Below are 19,438 nucleotides of genomic sequence, written 5' to 3'. Positions count from 1 at the left end.
TTTTACAGATAAAGAAACTGAGGTTCAGAGAGGTTAAATAGCTGTGCAAGGTCATGCACGTAGTAAATTGCATAGCCACTGGACTGCAGGATCTGTATTCTTAGCAACCACTCTAGGCTGCTTGACTACTGATTGAGACGTCTGGGTGTCATTTTAGACCAGGGATGGTCAAACTACAGCCCACAGACGAAATCCAGCCCACCACCTGTTTTTGTAAATAAAGTTTTATTGGAACGCAGACACACCCACTTGTTCACATCGGGAGAGTTGAGTCATTCCCACAGAGACTATAGCCCACAAAGCCTATAATATTAACTCTCTGGCCCTTTCCAGGAAGACTGTCAGCCCCTCACAGCAGAGCCGAGCTTTTTCTCCACGTGATGTGCCTCCTGCCTCTCACACGGCATTTGCCAGCTACACAAAAGGAGCTCACAAATAGGTGGGGTATGAGCGTTGCACCAGGCCTAACGACATGCGAAGAGGAGTGTGTCTGGGGCTGAGGCTGCCAGCTCCCTCAGGGCCCGGAAAGTTCCCCAGTTCTGCCAAGATTCTGTCAGCAACCAAACGACCCAGGAAAACCGTCGTGGTGGTTTCCCCTGCGTTGTGAGCAGCCCACCATGGCTCTGGTGGAGTGACCTCTATAGAGCTGAGTGGGGGGGTCATTTGTTTCTGTCACATAATATACTCAACTCCCCTGAACAAGGGGCCCGGGCAGAGCCCCCTCCCCTCGCCCCTGGGTTCCACCACACAGAGGGAGAACCTGAATTCCATTACTTCCGAGGGGGCTTCCCAATCTCCCACACCAGCCTCTTATCATTGGCCACTGGTCACATGACCTGCATTGCAGAGAAACACTTCGCATATGAGTTTTAGGAAAAGAGTTGTTAACAACTGATGGGGCCTGGCCAGTGTGGCTCAGCGGTTGAGTGTCGACCTAAGAACCAGGAAGTCACGGTTTGATTCCAGGTTAAGGCACATGCCCGGGTTTCTTCAGGCTCTATCCCCAGTGAGGGGCATGCAGGAAGCAGGCGATTAATGATTCTCTCTCATCATTGATGTTTGGGTTTTTTCTCTCTCTCCCTTCATCTCTGAAATCAATAAAAATGTATTTTTTAAAAACTGATGGGGGGCACCTTGCCCCCTGGCTGGGTGGCTTGGTTGGTTGAGTCTTTGTCCGGATACCAAAAGGTTCGACCCCCGGTAGGGGCACATGCAGGAGGCAAGGGATCGATGTTTCTCTTTCTTCTCTCTCTCTCTCCCTTCCTCTTTCTCTAAAATCAATAAACATATCCTTGGGCAAGGATAAAAATTTTTTTAAAAAAACTGATATTGGGCGCCTTTCAACTTGTTATATTCTCATCAAAATATTTATGGAAAGGGACCAAACCACATAAAAACATAAATAGTCCTCTAAAAACTGCAGCACAACATGAAAAAGTTATTCATGGCTCAAACGCCTTCTTTGACCTTCCAAAAAGAGGCTTGCAACAAGACTGTATACGGTTTCCTAATTTTATCATTATTGCTATCATTGCCTGAGAGACAATTAAAGCACTTTCTTTCTGGGCTGTGACCATATTTGATCCAGTCTGAGTTATCAAAAATCAAATTCTGGATGGTTTTCTTTTTAATTCTGTCTTGGCCTGGCCCCAAATCGCATCAGTCAGGAGCCGGGCAGAGCTGAGAATGCCTCCCACATTTCCGTGGAGATCATTCCAATCCTCCTCTCGGGACACAAAGGCCAGCGTCTCTTCTTTCTCCCCAGAGTTCTCAAACGACTGACCACTTGAGCAGACTGAGAACCACAGGCTAAGCAGCAAATGGAGACAGTTTTCCACTATGCAAATCAAATAACTACACACCTGGGTCCCCATGCAGTGGGAGGAAAGACCAAGAAACCTGCATATTTGCTAAGGCTGGGTCTAAAATGACCACCGAGCCCTAACTGGTTTGGCTCAGTGGATAGAGCGTCGGCCTGCGGACTGAAAGGTCCCAGGTTCAATTCCGGTCAAGGGCATGTACCTTGGTTGCGGGCACATACCCAGTGGGGAGTGTGCAGGAGGCAGCTGATGGATGTTTCTTTCTCATCGATGTTTCTAACTCTCTATCCCTTTCCCTTCCTCTCTGTAAAAAAATCAATAAAATATATTTTTTTAAAAATAAAATAAATAAATAAATAAAATGACCACCGACTTGTGCCCTAGGTTCCACGGAGTCACCCAGTGGTCTGTCTAAAATACCAGACTCCCAACTTCTGCTGAGGACCTACTGTGCGCCAAGCCTGTGCTGGGCCTGGTGGCTGTAAGTAGCCTCACAGCACTGCAAGGTTAGTGTCATTTTACAGATGAAGAAACGGGCCCAAAGAGTGAAGTGACTTGCCCAAGGTCATGCAGCCAACAAGTGGCAAAGCTGGAGCCTGTGCCCCCACAGACTGCCCCTCCCGGAAGCAATGTGCCTCCCGTGAGAAAGAGGCAGTCCCTGCTGTCCAAAAGCTCTCCCGGTAGCAACACAGAGGCTGGCTGGGATGGGGAGCAGCCCATTTGCTTATACACTGCTGGTGGGACTGTGAAATGGTCCCGCCACCCGGGAAACACTTTGGGAATTTCTACGTGCACCTATCCCATGACCCCGAGATTCCAATCCTAGGTGTTTAACCAAGAGAAATGAAAGCATATATCCACTTAAAGACACGTACACAAACAATGGCTTTATTTGTAATAGCAAAAACTAGAAACATCCCAAATAGGCACAGATAAACAAACTGATAATAATACAGATAAACAAACGGGTATATCCACAGAATATACTACTACTCAACAGCAAAAAGTAACAATTTATAAACTACTGGTAGGTGCAGCAACATGGGCAATTCTCAGACATTATCTAGGCTAAATAAACCAGATTCCAAAAAGGATACCCTATATGGTTCCATCTATATGAAACTCAAGAACACTCCAATTAATTCATAGTGATAAAATCAGAAACAGACTGCAGGAGAAGGGGATTTGACTGGAAGAAACTTTGGGGCAAAGGAGGTAGAAATGTTCTATACCTTCAGAGCAGTGGTTACATGGTATAAATGACTGTCCAAACCCATCAAAAAGAGTGCCTAAGCTCAGCCAGTGTGGCTCAGTGGTTGAGCATCAACCTATGAACCAGGAGGTCACGGTTCCATTCCCAGTCGGGGCACAAGCCCGGGTTTCGGCTCAATCCCTAGTGCAGGAGGCAGCTGATCAATGATTCTCTCTCTCGTCACTGATGTTTCTATCTCTCTCTCCCTCTCCTTTCCTCTCTGAAATCAATAAAAATATATTTTTTAAAAAGAGTACCTAAGACCTGTGCATTTTATTGTATGCTAATTATACCTTTTTAAAAAGTCTTCAGGCTAATGATGATAAAATGGAAAGCAGATTAAAACATGTATAGTTCCAAAGCTGATTCCTCTACAGTCTTTAATGAGATCCCAAAGAAACTCTGATTTGCCCATTAAGGGAAATTAGATGTCCTTACTGGCATTAGAAACAATTCCCCTCACAATATTACCTACCTTACATTTGCCCCAGGGGTCTGTCTAGTGGACAGAGATGGATGACTCCACCAACCCTTCCTAACAAGCCCAGGTACAGTCATGACAGCAACCGCAGCCCTTCCACAACAGAGATGGCTGTCACCATGGCAACCAGAGAATGGTGGGAAAGGTGATGGGGAAGGGAGACAGAGAGCTTAAACTATGACTTAAAACTATGACTGAGTGGCAGGCTGTGAATGGCATATTCCTAACCCCCCAGATGTCCATGTCCTAATCCCTGGGACATGTGAACATTACCTTAGGTGGCAAATATGTTAGCATATGGCAGGTGAGATTATTGAGCTGGGGAGATTATCCTGGATTATCGGGGAGTCCACCACAGGAGTCCTTCCAAGAGGGAAATGTGACACAGAGAGGAGAAAGCAATGTGAAGACAGAGGCAGAACCCGAAGGGATGCAGTCACCAGCCAAGGAATGCCAGCGGCCACCAGAAGCTGGAAGAAGCAAGAAACTGAGTATCAGGTGGGAGAGCGGTCCTGCCAACACCTTGATTTCGGCCCAGTGAATCTGATTCCAGATTTCTGGCCTCCAAAACCATGAGAAAACAAATGCCTGTCTTAGTAAGCAACCAAATTTGTGGCCATTTGTTATAAAAGCCATAGGAAACTGCCGGGCTGGCATGGCTCAGCGGTAGAGCATCGACCTATGAAACAGATTTAATTCCTGGTCAGGACACATGATGGGTTCCAGCCTTGATCCCCAGTGTGGGGCATACAGGAGGCAGTCAATCAATGATTCTCTCTCATCATTGATGTTTCTATCTCTCTCTCCCTCTCCCTTCCTCTCTGAAATCAACAAAAGTATATATTTTTCATTGGTTATAGGAAACTAATACAGACTGCAAGCCTTAAATCCAGTGTTGCTTCTGCCAACAGTTTACATTCCCCCCAATATCAAATCAAACTTCTAAGAAATATTCAAATCAATAAAAGGGTGTTTGTTTTTTTCTTAAAAGAAAATATCCTGATTACCATGGGGTAGGCAAAGATTTCCTAAACAGGACTCAAAAAGAACCAGTCGTAAAGGGGGAAAAAATGAAAAATGTGACTCCATTAAAATTAAGAATTTGTGTTTAGTAAGACACTTGGTAAGAGGTGAAGTGGCAAACTACAGGGTGAATGAAGATACCTGCTTTCTCTCTATATGTAACACCCATTGTGTCTGTGTCCATATATCCATCAATGGACTCTTATCCAGAATATACCTGTAAAGAACGTTTACAAATCAATAACAGCAGATACCCCAACGTATAAATGGGCAAAGGATTTAAACAGCACCTCACAAAATGTAACATCTAAATGACCAACAAACACACAAATAGATGTTAAACTTCACTGGTCATCAGAGAAAGGCAAATTAAAACCACGATGAGAAACCACCCACCCCATTGCCTAAAATGAAGCCAAGAGACAATATCAAGAGTGGATGAGGATGTGGCGCACCGGGACTCTCAGACACTTCTGGTGGAATTATTAACAGATACAAACACTTTGGGAAATCCTCGGGCAGAATCTAATACGCTGGACATCTGCAAACACTCGAACCCAGTATCTCCACTTCTAAGCAGACACCCACAGAAATGCATACATCTGTGCCCTAAAACACATGGCAGCACTATTCCTAGGGCCAAAAACTCCCAAGAACTCCATCTACAATAGATGTAAATGTAGTGTATTCACACAATGAGATAAGGAGCCGCAGTGGAAACAAACAGACCACAACTCTAACCCAGCAACACGGGTGGGGCTCACACACATAATATCAAGAGAAAGAAGCCAGATACAAAAGATCACGTACTGTACGTTATGAAATTCAAAAAGAGGCCGGACTAATCTACAGTACAGGAAGTCAGAATAGTGGAAACCCTGAGGGGGAAATGAGGGGTGGGGAGGCGGGTGGCTGCTGTTTCTTGATTTGGTGTGTTCCACTTATGAAAGGTCACTGAACTATGTACGCTGAGGAATTGTGTTCTTTTCCAAATGTATGTTAGACTTCAAATTTACCCTCAAAAATTCAGTTGTTCAGAGGTTATGTGAAAAGGTATGAGCAGCTTTTCTTTTTCTCAAAAATGTTTTCAAACTTCAAAATGGATGCAAATTCACCTGGGGGGGGGGGGCGGGCGGTAATAATAGAAAAAAGAAAAGAAAATATAAATCACCCACAATCCCACCAGCCAAGTAAAGCCATGGTAACAATTTGGCATAAGTCTCCTCAAATACACATACATTTTTAAAAGGGGCGTGGGAGGAGAGTGGATCCCACAGGAAATGGTTGACACAGGCAGGAGCTCAAAAAATATATCCAACCAGAAGTGAATAAATCCTATTATATGCTGTTTTATAGCCTAGTCAACCACCCCTTTAATATTATTATCATGAAGATATCTACACACCTGAAACTAATACAAAATAATATTAAATAAAAACTGTAATTGAAAAAAATAAGTCGTGTGTCCCTAAAGGGTTTGATTGTACAGACTCAGAACAATCCAGCAACCTAGAAAGCAAAATATATGAATATTTCTCAAGTACACATAGGCAAGAACATAAAATCCAGAGCAGTGATTTCCAACCCTGGTATCACCAATTGCCTCTAAAATTATTAGAATACTCAAAAAGCATTCATTTTAATTCAGTGGGGTTTTAAAAGTTAATGTATGCCCCCGATGACTCTTCAATGGGTCAAGTGGTACCAAAACCATGGGAAATCATGTCTAGGGGCTAAACACTGCACCCTCAAAGCATGAGGTTAATGCAGATCAAGTTGCATGTAAGCCCTGGCTATTTGGTCACTAAAAGCCCACACTGGGTGGTTTGTGGCGGGCCCTTAAGGCAGGGAGGGTATGTCACAAGAAAAGCAAACTTTCACCGAAACCGTTTTGGCTCAGTGGATAGAGCGTCGGTCTGCGGACTGAGGGGTCCCAGGTTCGATTCCGGTCAAGGGCGTGTACATTGGTTGCAGGCACATCCCCAGTGGGGGGTGTGCAGGAGGCAGCTGATCGATGTTTCTCTCTCATCGATGTTTCTAGCTCTCTATCCCTCTCCCTTCCTTCTGTTAAAAAATCAATAAAAAATATATTAAAAATTTTTTAAAATAAAAAAATAAAAGAAAAGCAAACTTTCTGACCCAGAAGACAGACTGATGGTTACAGAGAGCAGGGCAAATGATAAGCATATTAAGGACAAGGCTATGAGCAAGTAGAGAACCAAGATTTATAACAATAGCTAACTCTGGCAAAACGGAACTAAATCCTGGTTTGATTTCTTCTGTCATTGATTCATTTTCTTACTCCTTCAATGATATTTACTGGGCCCTTATTATATGTCAGATCCTGTTCTAGACATTGGGGGTAGAGCAGTGAACAAGACAGACAAAATTATCCTGTCCTCTGAAAGCTTCCTTCTAGTGCCGAAGGACAAAAGAGTGAAATACTGAGCATGCAGGTGAGAGTTCAGTGTGATGGATGAGGGGGGTGTAAGTCACTTCCCATAGAGGTGTAAATGTTTGGGTCCAAGTTTTAAAGGTATCCCTTCAAAACAGGTGATCATCTCCTCCCCAAAGAATTCTGCAGTAATTACATTAATGAGTCCCAGGGTAATCACAGCGTTCAGAAAAATGAACCAAGAATGTTATGGACCAGAAAGGTCCATTTAAGAAGGGGCAATTTGAAGATCCAGTAATAGCTACCACTTCTCCGGATGCTGCTATGCACTGTTCTCAGCCCCTGATACACCAGTAGCTTCATTTCATCCTCACATTGAACTAATGAGAAGGGCAAGGGTAACATCATTTCAACAGATGGAAAAAAAAAACAACAGAAGCTCAGAGCAATTAAGGAATTGGCCCAAGGTGACACATGTGCTAAACGTGCTAAATGTTGGTGTCGGGATTTGACTTGGAGCCCACACTGCTCTGACTTTCCATATAAATGTCCACTGGTGGCCTGAGGTTTTCTTTTACCAACACTAGTCTTCCTTATCCTATCCAAGATTTGCCTTTCAGTATTTTACTGAGTTCTTACAACCACACCAATCACCAAGAAAAGAACTGGAGGCTGGTTCCATATTTGCAGTGTCTTCTTTTCTGCAAATAACAAGAACGGAATGGCAGTGAAGGCCCTCAAATTTAAATATCACTTCCTAGATCCAATTAGAAATTATTTCTTCAAACACTTGACATTATAAACAAACCCAAAGGAGTTCCAGTTTGATTTGAGACTAAAATTAGCCTTACGGTAAATGAGAGTTCATGTAGCCCATTTCTTACTAGGCATAGACATCTCAAACTGAACACAACCCGCATGGACCTCTTGATTGTCCCCCATCCTATCCACAAGCGTGATCCTCCACTGTGACCTACATCTCCAAAATGGACACGTCAACCACCCAGCCTCTCAGGCCTACAAACTCAAGAGCTCTCCAGGACCCCTCTCTTTCTCTCACCTCCTCATCCAATCCATCAGCAATTTCTAGCCTCCCCACTCCAAATCGGTCCCTTTTCTCCATTTCCCTGCCCCCCAATTTTAATCCCCAGCATCTATTGCCTGGACCACCATGATGAGCTCCTAACTGATCTCTGTTTCCCAGTCTGGCTCCTTGAAAATCTCATCTCCACACAGAAGTAGCCAGAGAGAACTCTTTAAAGCATGAATCGAGACCACGTCACTTCCTTGCTAAAATTCTTCTGAAACACAGTGTTAAATTCTTCCCCCACCTACAAGGTGCTGTGCGATCTGGCACTGGCCTGTTGAACCTCCAGCTCTTGCGGTTCACTCTCCCCTGCTTCTCTCTATATAAAAACCAAAAGATGGCCGAACAGATAATGTGAATTTCAGGGAAGACACTAAATTATTCCCACGAGTACTTGCCTTTATTTCATCATCATTTTTATATCTTTTTTAAAACTTCATAGCACCTGTTACTTTCTGAAATTTTCTGTTCAGTTGTTTAGATGCACTCTTGAACACCACCCTGTAGTCTGTACTATGCTATTATCTCTGAAGTGTTTACTTTAAATCACTATAATGATAAATTATAGAAACTCCTACATGAGCATTTTCCCTGTGCTCTGGTTATTTCACACTCTCTCAGCCAATGAGTGTGCAGCACGTGTCCTGGGCGCACTCTCCTGTGTTGAGTGTGTACAACAATATGACGTTTTCTCTCCTGTGACCTCTCTCTATGTCATTTATTTTAAGTTCTGGCTCAAACTGCCTTCCTGAGGGCATGGTGATGGGGCTGAGAGTGCTACAAGTAAATTAAGGCAGAATATGAAACTGAATGTTAACATGTAAGCTTTACAGCAACTTGAGGACATGGGAGAGGACATCAGAGTACAAACTGCTGGTGGGTGACTGGTGTGCAGGATATTATCAAAGCATGGAAGACTCACCAAGAACTTGGTGGCTAGAGATTGTCAGGAACTGCAGGCAATTTGAAAAGAACTATCAAAGGAAGATTCCATGAGGCCCAAAAGTGCAGGTAACTCAAGTTAGTTAGCCCACGTATTTGCACCAGGCATTCCCCTGGACTAGGAAAGAGTGGGCTCCTTCTACCTTTTGATTCCGCGTCTCCTCCACTACCTCCTGAGAAGATGCCCATGTGTTTTGTTCACTGGAGTATTCCAGCTCCTAGAACAGTGCCTGGCACAAAGTAGATCCTCAATAAAATAGTCTCTAAACAAATAAATTCGTGAACAGAAAAATATATTTTCTAGGTTTTCTCTCTACCCTCCTCTCTTTTCCTTTTCACATATCCAGCTCTGCCTTTATAAGACCCCTGAAGAAGGCCAAAGTGTGCAATCACAGAGCCATCATAAATCTCCTCCATATCACTAATGGACCCTCAGCCACTGTTCGGATGTGGGAAACATAACCCCAACATCAAGACATTAACCATTATAAAGAGACAATGCTTTTGGAGTCTGTGGTAGACTAGAAAACAGTGAGTCTATTGTGGTTAGAATAATGAACATTGGCAGGTAGCTATAAAACAAACTCAAGATGAGACCTCAGTAGTGTACACAGTATATTTCACCTACACAGCCTGCATTCATGTAGGAATTATTATTATTATTATTATTATTATTATTATTATTAATTTTACCCCTTCTCAAACTTGCCTTTATATAAATACCCGAGTGGATGTTAAATTATACAAAAGCATGAGCTACTCCACTTCATCCTAAATCCAATCCAAAAAATAAATGGTTTAGTATACATTGCAGGTAAAATATAGTCCCCAAGTAAAATAACTGCAATCCAGGGTAAAAGTTCTGTTGGCTTCATAAGCTACTTGAGAAAAAAAAAAAAAAGCATTAAACGTGATGCTCTGGTCCTACACACTCTACCTATTCTTTACTAACTTTCAAGAATTGAAAGGGGAAAGGGAGTGGCAAGAGCAGTTACTGGCGCTATTTTGTGACAGAAAAAGAATTAAAAGTTAAAGTGCAGCTTCCACAACATAGCAGATCTCCAAGGACACCGGGTGACCAGGGAAAGTTCTCGGTCTATAGCATCAATATGGAAACAACTCAGTTTCCAAACTTAAGGGGTCACCATCCTCCTAGTTGCATTGCATGTAAATGACTGCCTGATAAATTTCAGCTGGAAGCAATCTTAACGTTCACACACCATGGACAGGGCGAGTTGGCCAAGCAATCTAATCTAACAGGCGAAGAGCTAGAGCTCCCAGGGTGTGGTTCAAATTTCACAAGCATCCCTAAGGGCCCCAAGTCCTAAGATCCAAGGGCTATTCAAGGCAGGACGAAAGATCTCATCAACCACCTCTCCAAAAAGCCCCCTTCTCTTGGCATGGCCACTTGTATTTGCCTCTGGCTTGTTTTGTGAAACAACGTAAAGAGCGGTGTCCCATCTGCTCCTTTCAAGTCTCAACACCTCAAGTGTGCTGGGAGCCCCTTCCCTCCACTTCCCCAATCGGACACGTGTCCATAGTAGCCTTCCCAACTGTGAGGGTAGTCAGCAGGGAACTTCCAAATGAACCTAATGGGGAATATTATTATTAATTAATTACTTAATTAAAATAGCAAACTGCCCATTCCGAAAGGGGAGAGGTTTACTTTTTTAAAAAAACTAAACTTGCGTTGCAGAGATTGGAGGTCCCAAGCCACCGCCAACTGGACAGAGGGCAGCACGCGCTGGAAGGCACTGAGGATAAGCAGCAGGTTTTTGGTGGTGGTGGTGGTGGTGTTTTTAAACACTGAAGTTTTAGATGAACTAAGTTACGGAGAGAATTGCTGTGATCGGACCAGATGTACTAATGCTTTTCATTCGGGCATAAAGCACGTCCCCTCTTGCCTTCTTTTCTCAGCCCTTCTCCAGGAGAGCAGGAAACCGCTAGCGGGCAGGGCCCGGGACCCGCGCGCTCCTCCGCCCGCCGCTCCAGTCCCTGCAGGTGCCAGCACCCAAGAAAACGCAGGCTCCCGCCTCCCTCCCCGCCGCCGCGGTACAGCCCTGGGGTGGGGTCACGGCGCGCCCAGCCTGGGCACCCCACCTGGAAAGGAGCAGCGATGCAGGGAGAGCACCCGCGTGGAGACAGCACCCCGCTCGCTGGTGGCACGATCGCGCACGCACACACTTACACACACACACACACACACACACACAGCGGCGCGCGGGGAGGGCGCGGGCGGCGGGCACGGTACCTGTTCTGCCAGCCCTGGAGGAGGTTGGTGTACTTGCTGAGCACGCCCTCGAGCGCCGGCTCCCTCCGGCGGCCGTCTCCCCCGGACGGGCTAGCAGCCACCGAGCCCGGGCTGCTGCGGCTGCCGCCGCCGCCGAACCCGGCTACCGCCGACCGGCCGGCGATCCCCCGGCCCGCCAGGGAGCAGGAGGGCGAGGAGCCCGCCGAGGTGGCGCGGCTGCTGCTGCGGCTGCTGCTGTTGCTGCCCGCGCCGCCGTCCGCGCCCTGGGCCGCCCTCTCCATGGCCCGTGCGCGCCCGGAACCCGAGTGCCCGCCCGCCGCGGCGGCGGCCCCGGCGCTGGGGCTCCTGACGCGGTAACGGCGGCGGCCGCGGCTACAGCTCCGGGCGCCCGGGCCGCGCGTGGCTGCTCCCAATCCCGGGGAAACGCCTGACTCATACAGGAGGAAGAGAAGGAGGCGGCGAAGGAGAACTGGGAAGGAAGCCAACGGGGCTGGATGCAGCTGCGGCCGCCCCTCCTCCCGCCCCGGCCCCGGCCCCGGCCCCTCCCTCCGCACTAGTTTCCCGGGCAAGTTCGGAGCGGGCGGCCGGTCAGGCGAGCCCTCCTCGGGCTCCTCCTGCTCTTCCTTGGAGTCCCGGGGGTCGCTCAGGCCCAGGGGCTGGGGGCACTCCTGGGCGCCGATCCTCGGGGGCAGGCACGCCCTGTCACCCCCGGCGCTCCTTCTGTCGCCCCCTCCCGGATCCAAAGGGGTGAACGGGAATCTCTGCGCGTCACTCTCCCGCCCCCAACCCACCTCGGGACCTGGAGGGAGTGGCGGCCCCACCCACCCTGTCCACCCGGATATGGACCTGCCGGGCCTAATCCAGACTCCCTCTCCCGTCTTCCGCGCTAAACCTGGGCCAGACACACAGGTACACAGTAACCTAGAAATGAGCATCGCAGGTGGAGCAAAACAACAGGGCCGAAGGTCCTCCAGGATCTCCGGCGTGTCCAGTAGGGGAGGGGGGAGGAGCGTGGGAAGGGAGGGGTGGGCGATCCTCACAGGTAAGCCATCCTGTGGCATTTTCACGCGGTGGAGCTAAATGGAGTAAGGCGAGAAAACTCAGGTTCCTGCAAATGCCCCCCTAAACTGAATGGCCTAGCCACCTTACTTGCACACCCTAATCCCCACCCTGATGGCCACACGTAAGCCTGGTACATCAGCACCTACACGCGTTATACAATACCAAGCAGCTGGGAGCCAAAGACTTTACAACGGGTAAGACTGCCCTGAAATCAACAAATGTTTACACAGCGAAGCATTCTGTGTTGGCTGTCATTTCTGTCCCACCCCCACTGCAACTGAGTTTCTCAATTTAAAATTGTTGCTCTTTGGCAAAAGTAGGTGGGTTGCACTCTCTTCCCCCCCCCCCCCCCCACTAATAATTTTTGTGAGTATAAATATCCAATGCAATCTGGAAGTTTCTAAAATTACCTAGAAAATAACTTTGAGGAGTTCAGACATACCACACACACAAGATAACAAAAACAAAGGGTGATAGATTGAGTGCTGTTCAAAGGCTCTACAAACCCCTAAAGTAATATAAATAATTCAAACAGTTTAAAAAATTACGACAGGGAATAGAGTCAGCTCTCCAGGGGACAATTCCCCAAGCCTGATCCCTTTCTAGCTTCAAGTCCTTCCAGGAAACTTTCAAAGATGGCTTTGCTCCAGAAATGTTTGTGGAGAAACTTCTGGGGCTGATGAGAAGCGGCTGTGCCCCTGAATAAATTACAATTCTAGATGCCTACACACTATAGAAAAGAAAAGTTTACCCCAAAAGATTGCATGGTAGAAAGGACCAACTTTGGAGCTGGGCAGAGCTGAGTTCAAATCGGAGACCTTCGTTTTCTTACCTGCAAAATGAGACCGCTGATACTACTGGCTGTGATGAATTATGTGAGGATGTTTATTTGCTCGAAATATTTACTGCCTCTGCCCTGGCCGGTGTGGCTAGGTTGGTTGAGCATCATCCAAAGGTCTCTGGTTCAATTCTGGTCAGGGCACATACCCAGGTTTCGGGTTCCAGGTTCTATCCCCAGCTGGGGTACATACGGGAGGCAACCCGATCACTGTTTCTCTCTCAGTCAGTGTTTCTCTCTCTCCCTCTCCCTTCCTCTCTCCCTAAAATTAATAAAAACATATTCTAAAAAAAAAAAAATGTACCACCTCTTCCTATGGGAGAAGTATCTCCCTCCACACTGACCTCGGGTTTGGTCGTGGAATTGCTTTGGCCAGTGGAATGTGAACAGAGGTAGTATTGGCCACTTCCAAACATAAGCTTTAAGAGCCATCCTGTGGTCCCAGCATCTTCCTCTTTTCCTTCTGCGAGGTGAGCAGCATGTCCCAGGTCATTTGTGACCTGGAGTGAAAAGACACGTGGAATACAGCAGAGCCCAAGCCAATTAGCGTGAGCCATGTCACATGTGCAAAATGTTTGCTGTAAGCCACTTGGGTTTTAGGAATCATTTTATACCACAGAATAGCTTTGTCTAAAACCAACTTATACACCAATCAGCATGTGCGTGCTCATGAAGTCCTTCACTGACATGAAGACTGAGGAGGGGAACTATAAATGTCACTTACAATGTGCCCAAACAGCACGCCTTCTGATGGGAGAAGGCCACTCTCCTGCTAAAAAGGCAGTGACATCATCTTATTTCCTATTATCTAACCTCTACCACCATTACTCCATCCCACCCAGCCAACCTGTGGCTGGATGAGCTAACAGGGCAATTTCTCACTTTGGACTAAATAAAATATTGAAACCCTTGAGACAGTCCAGGCGAAGCGGGGAGGAGCTCAGCTGAAAGGAGTTCTCAAGTCCAGCATCTCAGTCTGTTCAGGCTGCTATAACAAAATACTGGGTAGCTGATGAACAACAGAAATGCATTACTCACAGTTCTGGAGGCTGGAAGTCGGAGATCAGGGTGCCAGCTTGGTCAGGTCCTGGTGAGAGCCCTCTTCAGGGTCCCAGACTTCTCACTGTATCCTCACATGGCAGAAGGGGCTAGGGAGCTCTGTGGGGACTCTTTTTTTTTTTATTATTGATTTTTTACAGAGAGGAAGAGAGAGGGATAGAGAGTTAGAAACATCGATCAGCTGCCTCTTGCACACCCCCCACTGGGGACGTGCCCGCAACCAAGGTACATGCCCCTGACTGGAATTGAACCTCAGACCCTTGAGTCCGCAGGCCGACGCTCTATCCACTGAGCCAAACCGGTTTTGGCTGTGGGGACTCTTTTTATAAGAGCACAGGTCCCTTATTTCCCATACACACACACACTGTTGTCTGTGTCCATGGGATATGCATATAAATTCTTTGGTTAATCTCTTCCTGTCTGAGATCTGTCAGTCTGTTCCATGCATCCATGCATGCCTCTGGATCTAATTTGTTGGTCAGTTTATTTTGTTCATTAGATTCCACATATGAGTGAAATCATGTGATACTTGTCTTTCTCTGACTGGCTTATTTCACTTAGCATAATGGTCTCCAGGTCCATTCATGCTGTTGCAAAGGGTAAGAGATCCTTCTTTTTTACAGCTGCAGAGTATTCCATTGTGTAGATGTACCACAGCTTTTTTTATCCACTCATCTACTGATGGGCACTTGGGCTGTTTCCAGATCTTAGCTATTATAAATTACGCTGCTCTGGATATAGGGGTGCATATATTCTTTCTGGTTGGTGTTTCAGGCTTCTTAGGTTATATTCACAAAAGTGGGATCTCTGGGTCAAATGACATTTCTATTTTTAATTTTTTAAGGGAACTCCATACTGTTTTCCACAGTGGCTGCACCAGTCTGCATTCCCACCAACAGTACACTGGGGTTTCCTTTTCTCCACATCTTTGTCAGCATTTGTCGTTCGTTGATTTATTGATAGTAGCCATTCTGGCAGGTATGAGGTGAGACCACATTGTAGTTTTAATGTGCATATCTATCATTATTAGTGACATTGACCATTTTTTCATATGTCTATTGGCCATCTGTAGGGGACATCTGTAATACTGTCAACAATAAAAAATAAACTTAAAAAAGAAAAGAATACTGATCCCCTTCATGAGGGCTCCACCCTCATGACCTAAGCACTTACCAAAGGCCCTACCTCCTGACACCATCACATTGGGCATTAGGATCTCCACATATGGATTTGGGGGGAGGGGGGGTTGGGAGGGGGAACACAAATATTCAGACCATATAAGCCAGAATGGATCACGAATAAGCCATCTGTGTGGGATCAGAAACGGCCGAGGAAGTAGGTCAGGAGCAAGAGGTAGGTGGAAAGAGAAACTCTGACAGCCCTAGCTTACCCCTTATCTTGTCATATTTCTATCCAACAAAATCTAAGAAAATGGGGGGATTTGCATCTTCCTGGAAAACCAAGAACTAAGCAAAAGACTTGTCTTAATCTGTTAGGGCTGCTGTTAACAGAAAACCACAGACCGGATGGCTTATACAAAACAAAATTTCACCCTAGCCAGTTCTGCTCAGTGGATAGAGCGTAAGCCCGAGGACGGAAGGGTCCCAGGTTTGATTCCAGTCAAGGGCATGTACCTCGGGTGCCCGCTTGATTCCTGGCCCTAGTCGGGGCGAGTGCGGGAGGCAACCAATCGATGTGTCTGTTTCACATTGATGTCTTCTCGGTATGTCTCTCCCCTTCCCTTCTACAATCTCTAAAAATAAACGGAAAAATACCCTCGGGTGAGAATTAACAACAACAGAAAAAGAAATTTCGACAATGTTCGGAGACCTTGATGTCCTCAAATCCTTTGCCGCAGGAAACCACTTACGCTGTGCTTCCACAGGCTCTTAAACAGAAAATGGAAATGACGCTGATGGAAAATAAACAGTTTCTAAAAATGAACAAATAGTGCTGGAACAACTAGATATTTCTATGCAAAATTTTTTTTTAATTTTTAAAATTCATTTAAGACCTACAGCTTACATTTTCCACAAAAATTACCTCAAAAGGGACCAAAAACTAAAATGTGAAATGTAAAGCCATTCGACTTTTAAAAGAAAACGTAGGAGAAATCTTTATGAACTTGGGGTAGGAAAATGGAGCCAACACACATTACCTTTGGTGAAAAGGGAAGGTTCGTGGAGAGGGCAGACCCAGGGCTCAGGGTGGTGAGTCCAGAACCACAGAGAAGGATTCCCAGCCGTTGGAGACCTAATCAAGGAACATGCAACTGGACTGCAGTTTGCCCGACTGGGTTTCCGAACTACCATGGACCACTGACCCCAGCTTCCTGTTTTCCCCCTTTCTGAACCGGCATGTCGGGAGCAGTTATCCGGTGTGACTCACTTTGGGGGCAGAGAAGCTGTTCCCTCAGTTTCCCAGGTCACCGGGAGCTGATCATAAGGACCTGCACCCTACGAGCCTCTCCTCTCCTGGACCAGACTTGATGGCAAGATTCTGGACTTGCAGCTGGCGCCGTGATGGGATGAAACTCTTGGGGGCCCTTGGGGAGTGGATGGGTGCACTTGGCATGTGGGAGGGTTATAAATAATTTTTGGCCAGAGGGTGGACTGTAGTGGTTTCCAAGATATGTCGACAGCCCAGCCAGCGTGGCTCAGTGGTTGAGCGTTGACCTGTGAACCAGGAGGTCACGGTTCGATTCCCGGTCAGGTCACATGCCTGGATTTCGGGCTTGATCCCCAGTGGGGGGCGTACAGGAGGCAGCCGATAAACAATTCTCTCTCATCATTGATGTTTCTATCTCTCTCCCTCTCCCTTCCTCTCTGAAATCATTAAAAATATTTTTTTTAAAACACACAAAGATATGTCAACAAATTTTGTGATATGCCACCCCTCAAGAGGTGCAGCTTAATTTCTCTCCCCTTTAGTGTGGAGTGAACTTTGTGAATGACTTCTAATGAGCAAAATATGACAGAATTGTTGAAATGTCATGTCCAAGATCAGGTTATAAAAAGACAATGTTTTCGGTCTTGGCTGCGAGTTCTCGCCCTCTTTCTCATCACTCACTCTAGGGAAGCCAGCTGCTCTGTCATGGGGCCACTCAAACAGCCAATGGAAAAGCCCATGTAGGAAGAATTAAGGCATGCCAGCTGCCGGCCCCTATGTGAGTAACCTGGACAGCAGATTTTTCTGAGGCCAGCTGGCAGCCACATAGGGCATTACCTGGTCAGACCTGGAGATGGCTGCATCCCTGACAAACAGCTTGACTTCAACTTCCTGAGAGACCCTGAGTCAGAAGCACACGATTCCTCAGAAACTGTGAGATAATGAGTGTGTTGTTTTAAGCCTCAAAGTTTGGAACAATTTGTTACTTAGCAATAGATAACTAATCCAGATGGGCTACCTTGAAACTTGTCATTTTGTTATTTTTATCTCTTTAGTGCCTTCTCACTGCCATTGGCCAACTTTTCGTGTCCTGATGATACGGAGCAGGGAAAGTAAGAGAGTTCGAGACAGGTTGAAAAATATATATCCGTGTGTTACTGGCAGAAGTATAGACATACAGAAAAGTGAAACAGAATAGAGAGGCTAGACATAGTTCCATGTGAAATAGCCAATTGATTTTTGACAGATGTAGGAAGGCAATTCCATGGAGCTCTCTGTATCAGTTTCCTACGGCAGCTGTAAAATAGTACCACAAACCTAGTGGCTTAAAGACAGATCAAATTTATTATCTTACAGTCCTGGCACTCAGAAGTCTGAAAACGGGCCTTTCAGGCCAAAATCGAGGTATTTTTCTAAAGGATCGAGGGGAGAATCAGTTCCTTGTCTTTTCCAGCTTCTAGAAGCAACCTGTCTTTCCTTGGCTCCTGCCTTGTCATATCTCTTTGGTGCCTTCTCGTTGACCAACTTTTCAAATCCTAAAGATCTGAAGCATGAAACGGCCAATGGAGAAGCCCATGCAGGAATGAAGGCATGCCAGCTGCCAGCCACTATGTGAGTAACCGGCGAAGCAGATTTTAACCTCACTCCAATCTCTGCTTCTTCCTTTTACCTCCTTACCTGTTTCTGACTCTCCTGTGTCGCTCTTATAAGGATCCTTGGAATTACACTGGGCCCTCCTGGATGATGTTCTCAATAAATGATGGTGGAACAACTGGACCTGGACCTGCCCAAAAAAAAAGAACTTTGATCTATATCTCACACCTTATGAAAAAAAAAATTGATTGAATCATAAACCAAAATGTAGAAGGTAAAACTCTTAAACTTTCAAAAGAAAATATAGGAGAAATCTTTGTGAACTTTGGATCAAGGAAATCAGTTTTAGATAATACATCAAAAGCACAATCCATTGAAAAATTAGATTTTATAAAAAATTAGAAATTTTTTATCTGCGAAGATACTATTAAGAATGAAAAGACACACCACATAGTATGGGGAAATATACTTGTGAATCTGACACGGGGCTTGTCTCCAGGATATGTAAAGAACTCTCAAAATGCAAAAATAAGAAAATAAACAGCATTACTTTTGAAATAGGAAAAGATGTAAACAATCACTTCACCAAACAAGACATAGTGATGGCAAATAAGCATGTGAAGAGATGCTCAACACCATTAGTCATTAGGCAAATGCAAATTAAAACTACAATGAAATACTACTGTTAAAAAAAAAATTCAACTGAGTAAATATTAAAAGACTTACTGGCTTTATTCAACAATTCATGAGTCAGGCAGCATCCCATCTAGCAAATAAATAGATGAGAGCTCCGCCAAGCTGCAGAAAAAGGAAGGTTTTTATAGACAGAAAGGGAAATTTCTAGCAAAGAGTGGATAGTTTCAGGCTTTGGAGGAGACTCCTTTGGGGGATGGAAGGGGTCTTTGGGGATTACCTCACTAATGCTGACCAGGAAATTCCAGACTGCACAGTTAAAATCATATCCCTGGGGGAGGCTGAGACTGTGATTGGGTTAGGTAGTAAGTCTTGTTGGCTGACATGGGGCTTATCATAAGTAATTCCATTTTAGGCCTGTTGCTGCTGCCTCCTCCTCCTTCTTCTCCTCCTCCTCCTCCTTCTCCTTTTTCCTTCTTCTTCTCCTTCTCCTTCTCCTTCTCCTTCTCCTTCTCCTTATTCTTCTCTTCTTCTTTTTTAACACTACATAGCTATCGGCATGACAAAACACACAAGAGGTGAAGACTCAGAGTAACTGGAACTCTTATACATTG

At 45.7% G+C, this 19,438-nt stretch overlaps 1 protein-coding gene and 1 long non-coding RNA gene across 3 annotated transcripts in view; both read right to left on the bottom strand.

Moving 5' to 3' along the window:
• OSBPL10 (oxysterol binding protein like 10) overlaps positions 1 to 11,679 on the bottom strand; it is a 213,455-nt gene extending 201,776 nt beyond the window's left edge. For both annotated transcript variants that reach the window (XM_079794792.1, XM_079794793.1), the window contains exon 1: positions 11,252 to 11,679. In XM_079794792.1, coding sequence (XP_079650918.1) covers positions 11,252 to 11,532 — 281 coding nt within the window. In that variant the 5' untranslated portion in view covers positions 11,533 to 11,679. The remainder of the gene's footprint in view (positions 1 to 11,251) is intronic.
• A 4,664-nt stretch (positions 11,680 to 16,343) lies between these two features.
• LOC307113082 lies at positions 16,344 to 19,217 on the bottom strand. Its single transcript, XR_013814800.1, has 3 exons — positions 19,105 to 19,217; positions 18,276 to 18,381; positions 16,344 to 16,463 (listed from the first exon to the last, which is right to left on the bottom strand). It is a non-coding gene; the product is annotated as an uncharacterized lncRNA (long non-coding RNA).
• Between the last annotated feature and the right edge of the window lie 221 nt (positions 19,218 to 19,438).

The sequence above is a fragment of the Cnephaeus nilssonii genome (genome assembly GCF_951640355.1).
Source record: "Cnephaeus nilssonii genome assembly, chromosome: 17".
Classification (NCBI taxonomy): Eukaryota; Metazoa; Chordata; class Mammalia; order Chiroptera; family Vespertilionidae; genus Cnephaeus; species Cnephaeus nilssonii.
The sequence above is the reverse complement of the archived record's forward strand: the minus strand, read 5'-3'. Positions and strand labels throughout refer to the sequence as shown.